General features: G+C 64.5%; 1 protein-coding gene across 1 annotated transcript; it reads left to right on the plus strand.

The window, feature by feature from the left end:
* Positions 1-666: 666 nt before the first annotated feature.
* SLC7A4 (solute carrier family 7, member 4) lies at positions 667-4032 on the plus strand. Its single transcript, XM_009321070.1, is given in 5 exon segments — positions 667-1073; positions 1075-1619; positions 1730-2406; positions 3207-3315; positions 3839-4032. Coding segments are annotated over 5 exon segments (1932 nt in total).
* Positions 4033-5388: the final 1356 nt, after the last annotated feature.

The following is a 5388-nucleotide window of genomic DNA, read 5'->3' on the forward strand; positions in this document are numbered from 1 at the left end:
GCCCCCTGAAGGTCCCCAAAGCTGCGCCCCCCCGCCCCCCCAGCGGCAGCTGCCGGCCGCGGCTTGGTCCCCAGGCACGGGTGTGTTTCCTGGTCTGGCCGGGGACGCCCACGTCCCTGCCGGAGCTGCTCTGGTCTTCCTGCTGCACACCTCCGCGCCACGCCTGGGCTTTCCCTGGGGAAGCAGCGAGATGCTGGGAGCGGGGAGGCGCTGCGTGCCCCCTCGGTGGGCTCCCGGCACACCAGGGAGAAGGTCAGGTAGATGTTGAATAAGGTGGAGGGGAAACAGCAAAGAAACCTTCAGCAGGGCCAGAGCAGCCTGTTTTGGGCTTTAATGCAGCTCCGTTTTAAAAAGAAAAGCCTGGGGGATGCTGCCCTGGGGGTGCTGTGGTTTCTTTCCCACCTGGGTCCCTGCGCGGGGTGGCTGTCTGTCCTGTGCCACCACCCTGCAGGAGGACATGCTCCGGTGCTGAGCCCCACGCTGCCTGAGGAGCGAGGGACACCTTGAATGTGCCGTGGTGGCTTTTCCACCCTGTCCCCACCACCCGATACCTCCCGGCAGGAGGGGATGCTCACACCTTCCTGCTCCCCCCGCCAGGTCTCCAGGCAGGGTCTCCCCGCTGTGGACCCCTCACCCTGCCGGAGGGCAGGGCCCGCTGCCTCCGGGATGGCGAGATGGCTGCCTCGCTCCGCCGACCTGACCCGCTTCTGCCAGAAACTCAACCGGGTGAAGACCTTGGAGGACGACATGATGGAGACGTCCTTCAATAGATGCCTTTCCACCATCGACTTGACGCTGCTGGGCATCGGAGGCATGGTGGGCTCTGGGCTGTACGTCCTCACGGGCACTGTGGCTAAGGAGATCGCCGGCCCCGCCGTCATCGTCTCCTTTATCATTGCCGGCTTTGCCTCGCTCCTGGCTGCTCTCTGCTATGCCGAGTTTGGAGCCCGGGTGCCCAAGACGGGCTCTGCCTACATGTTCACCTACGTGTCCGTGGGTGAGATCTGGGCCTTCCTCATCGGCTGGAACGTGCTGCTGGAGTACATGATCGGAGGAGCTGCGGTGGCCAGGGCCCCACAAGATAAAGAATTTCACCGAGACCCACGTGGGCACCTGGCAGGTGCCGTTCCTGGCCCACTACCCCGACTTTCTGGCAGCAGCCATCCTGCTGGTAGCCACCGCCTTCATCTCCTTTGGGGCCAAAGTGTCCTCCTGGCTAAACCACGTCTTCTCGGCCATCAGCATGGGTGTCATCCTCTTCATTCTCATCATGGGCTTCGTCCTCGCGCAGCCCAAGAACTGGAGTGCCCAGGAGGGCGGCTTCGCCCCGTACGGACTGTCGGGCATCATGGCCGGCACAGCCACCTGCTTCTACGCCTTCGTGGGCTTTGATGTCATCGCGGCCTCCAGCGAAGAGGCCAGGAACCCGCAGAGGGCTGTCCCCCGGGCCATCGCTTTCTCCTTGGGGCTGGCCACCGGGGCCTACATCCTGGTGTCGGTGGTGCTGACGCTGATGGTGCCCTGGCACACGCTGGACCCCGACTCTGCCCTGGCAGATGCATTTTACAGGAGGGGCTACGCCTGGGCAGGGTTCCTGGTCGCCGCTGGCTCCATCTGTGGTAAGTACAGGCAGCGGCGGTGGGAGCTGCCCGCCCCGCTTGCGATGGGGGCTGGGAACTGGGGTGGTTTTGGGTCTGACGTGGTCCTCCTTCTCCTGCCCATCCCTCAGCGATGAACACAGTCCTGCTGAGCAACCTCTTCTCCCTACCACGCATCGTCTACGCCATGGCCGAGGACGGGCTCTTCTTCCAGGTCTTCTCCCGAGTGCACCCCCGCACGCAGGTGCCCGTCGTCGGCATCGTGGTCTTTGGGCTACTCATGGCCCTGTTGGCCCTCGTCTTTGACCTGGAGGCCCTGGTGCAGTTCCTGTCCATTGGCACGCTGCTGGCCTACACCTTCGTGGCTGCTAGCATCATCGTCCTGCGCTTCCAGCAGCAGAAGGTGGATGCCCCTGCGCCGGCGGCCGATGGCCGTCCCAGCCCCCAGCCCCATGAGGATCCGTCCACTGGCGAGCTGAAGGAGTACGAGTCCTTCTCCGACAAGCTCCAGCTAGTGGACAGGGACAAGAGCAAAGAGCACCGGGAGCCAGGGCAGCTGAAGGCAGCTTTCGAGCCCTACCTGGAGTTCCTCAGCGACTTCTACCCGGGCGAGGTGGTCACGGTGGCTGTGGTGACCCTGATGGTGTCCACCATCTGCCTCTGCTCCATCTTGGTGTTCGGCAACACTCACCTCCACCTGCCCACCTGGAGCTACTCCCTGCTGCTGGTCCTCTTCAGCCTGGGCTTCCTGCTCAGCCTCCTCCTCATCTGGGCGCACGAGCAGCAGCGCGGCACACAGACCTTCCAGGTACGTCCAGGGGCCCAGGCAGGATTAGTCCCTCTTCCGGGGTCGGTGGGGTGGGAGCAGCTCTGATGGAGCCATGAGAGGCCCCGGTCACACCGGTCTCGTGAAAGCACCGCAACTGCTGAAGGAGGAGGAGGAGGGTGTCAGCGCGCACTGGGTGTGGGGAGGTGTTGGTGCCTGCGGTGTCACTCTGCACAGTTGCCGGTCTCCAGGAGGGGACAACCCCAGCGGGATCACTCCTGCCCACCCTGGGCTCCCTGCTCCGCATGCCCACAGCCCCACGCTCCCCTTCTGCCCATCCCAACTCCTTCTGCCTTTGGCCTGCCCTTGACCTATGCATTGGAGCTCTTTTCTTCAGCCCCCAAATAATTTTTGTGCCTCTCGTGCTCCCCGCTCTCTGGTTTCCAGCCCATCTGGGCCCCGAGGCGGTGCAGCCACGTGGACAGTAACACCAGTGGTACCACCTCCCTGCCGTGCCCCTGCCCCGGCTTCTCCAGCGAGGACCATGTTGGCTCTGGATTGCACCGAGGGCTTGTTCAGTCCTTTTGACGGTGCCTCTGGGCTGTTTCCAGAGCCCGTGCCCGGCATGCAGCCTGGCTCCCATCTCTTGGCTCCCTAACTGGCAATTGTTCCTTTTGGCTGCCTTTTTCCCAGAAAAAAAAAGTCATTTTCAGAAAGCCCGGGGTGAGAGCCACGTTGTCCCCCGCGTTTACCAGTGCTGGCTTTTGTCTCTATGGTTTTAAGGATGCGGAATGTGGTCCTGCAGGTCTCACCCCCTACCCCCGGCTTGGTTTCTCCTGCAGATCCCCCTGGTACCCCTCTCCCCAGCGCTGAGCATCGTCCTCAATATCTACCTGATGCTGAAGCTCAGCTACATGACATGGCTCCGCTTCGCCGTCTGGCTGCTCTTAGGTGAGTGCTCCCACGGTGGCGTGAGCCCCAGGGAGGCGGCGGCTGCTTTGGGGGAGAGGGGAACTGGGCTTGTCCTGGCACCGGCCGGCAGCTTCAGCAGCTCTTTTCCCCTGGTGATGGGTTTATAAAGCACATCGTGCCCCTTTCTGCCTCCAACTCCCCTTCAGAGACGCAAACCGAGGTCTCCCAGCGTCTCCCTGACCCTCTCTGGCTCCCAGAGTGTTACGGTTTGTTCCAGTTAAGCTTTGGATCCTCCTTCAAGCTCTGGGCCAGAACCACCCGCTGCTCCCGAGGTGGCTCCCTGGGGCTTGAGGAGCCCTTCCCAGCGAGGGGCTTCCCCTCCCCAGGGACTGGGGTTACACCCCGTGCTCTTAACACACTGCAGGATCCTTTTCCACCTGCAGGCAGCTGGTGTAAGCCCACCCGGTGCCGTTGCTTGTGCTGCTACGCAGGGATGCTGGCTGCATCCGTGCCGGCCGCTGGCCTCTGCTCCAGCCGCTGCTCTCCCTGTCCCCCGCTGCAGGCCTGCTCGTCTACTTCGGTTACGGCATCTGGCACAGCAAGGAGAACCTGCGGGAGCCCCGGCCGCAGCGCGTCAGCGCCCGCTATGTGGTGTTCCCCAGCGGCAGCCTGGAGGAGAGGGTGCAGGCGGTCCAGCCCAGCTCCCAGCCCGCCCCCGGGCTGCCGGACACCGACACCGACGACTGCAAGAGATGACACCCCGGGGGACAGGGGCACCTGGCTATGGGAGCATCTGACCCCCTCCCCACGGCGAGGCCAGAGATCCCCCCTCCTCCTCCTGGTCCCTTTGACAACGGAGCCACTGGGGCTGCCCTGGGCCTGTGGCTCCATCCGGAGATGACGAGGACGCTCGCCCTTCCCCACCCACTCCCTGCAGAGCGTGGGGAGGGGCTGGCTCCCTTCCTCCCCATCCCCAGCACTCAGGAACTGGGTCTCGGCCCCCTCAGCTCAGTGCCTGCCCTGCTCACGAGGAGCTGCATCCTCGCCACCTTCCCCTGAGCACATCCAGGTGCCATGCAGCAAATCTCCTTTCTGCTGGTCCGTCCGCGCAGCCAGGGATGCAGAGGGTCCCCAGGGACCGGGGCAGGCAGCCCAGCGCTGCCCATCCTGGGTCTCATCCTGGCTGCAGTGTGGGATCTTGCTGCAGCCCTGCAGAGCCCTCCTGCCTCCTGCTGAGCCTGCCTGCGGAAGGAGGCAGGGGCCAGACGCGCTTCCCCACTGGCATCCCTGCCGTCCCCATCCCCAGGGCCACTCTCCTAAAAGGCTGAGGCTGAGGGGGGCCAAGGAGCAGGTGGGGACATGAGATGGAGAAGGGACATGGCCAGAGTGGCTGGGCAGGGACCCCAGGAAAGCCAGCGCGGGCTGGCACGGCAGAAGCCCAACTGCACCTTCCCGGCCACTGGCATCGGCTGTTTCAGGGTGGGCTGGGGGCTGTGCCCGGCTGGAAGCCCAGCTGGAAGGTCATGCCAGGGCCAGGCTCTTGCCCCAGCCTGGAGGTGGGTGTGGGCTCTCAGGACCCCAGATTTGTTGCCTTGTCCCGGGAGGTCCCCAGCAGCATCCCTGGGCTGGCCTGCCTGGAGCCGGCTCCCCCCTTCCCCTGCGCCCCAGCAGCACAGCCTGCACTGCTGCCTGCCCCAGCATGGGGGGGCTCAGCCCCCCGTGATGCCCCTCCCAGGCTCTCTGTGGCTCGGGACGGGCTCTGCGGGTGCTTTTCAGTATCGCCCCCTCCCCGGCGAGCATCCCCGTGCTCTGGGGCTCACCCCAGCTGCCATGTTGTGGGGGGAGTCCCCAGCAGCACTGCTGCAGCCACCCCTGGCTGGTTTGCCCACGGACAGCCTAAAATGGAAGGGAAGGGGCCTTTAGCACGTTTTGGAAGAAATACGTGGAAGAAACAATCAGTCGAGCACGAGGTTGCCGAACTGCCCGGCCTTGCAGTGTGGACACCCTGCTCCCTGCAGCCATGCTGGACGTGCAACGTCATCTGCATCCTGTGAGAAGCCGGGGACCGTGGGCAGGCTAGTCCCGGTGCTTCTCGGCTGCCAGTCCCCGGTG

The sequence above is a fragment of the Pygoscelis adeliae genome, unplaced genomic scaffold, assembly GCF_000699105.1.
Source record: "Pygoscelis adeliae isolate BGI_AS28 unplaced genomic scaffold, ASM69910v1 Scaffold403, whole genome shotgun sequence".
Classification (NCBI taxonomy): Eukaryota; Metazoa; Chordata; class Aves; order Sphenisciformes; family Spheniscidae; genus Pygoscelis; species Pygoscelis adeliae.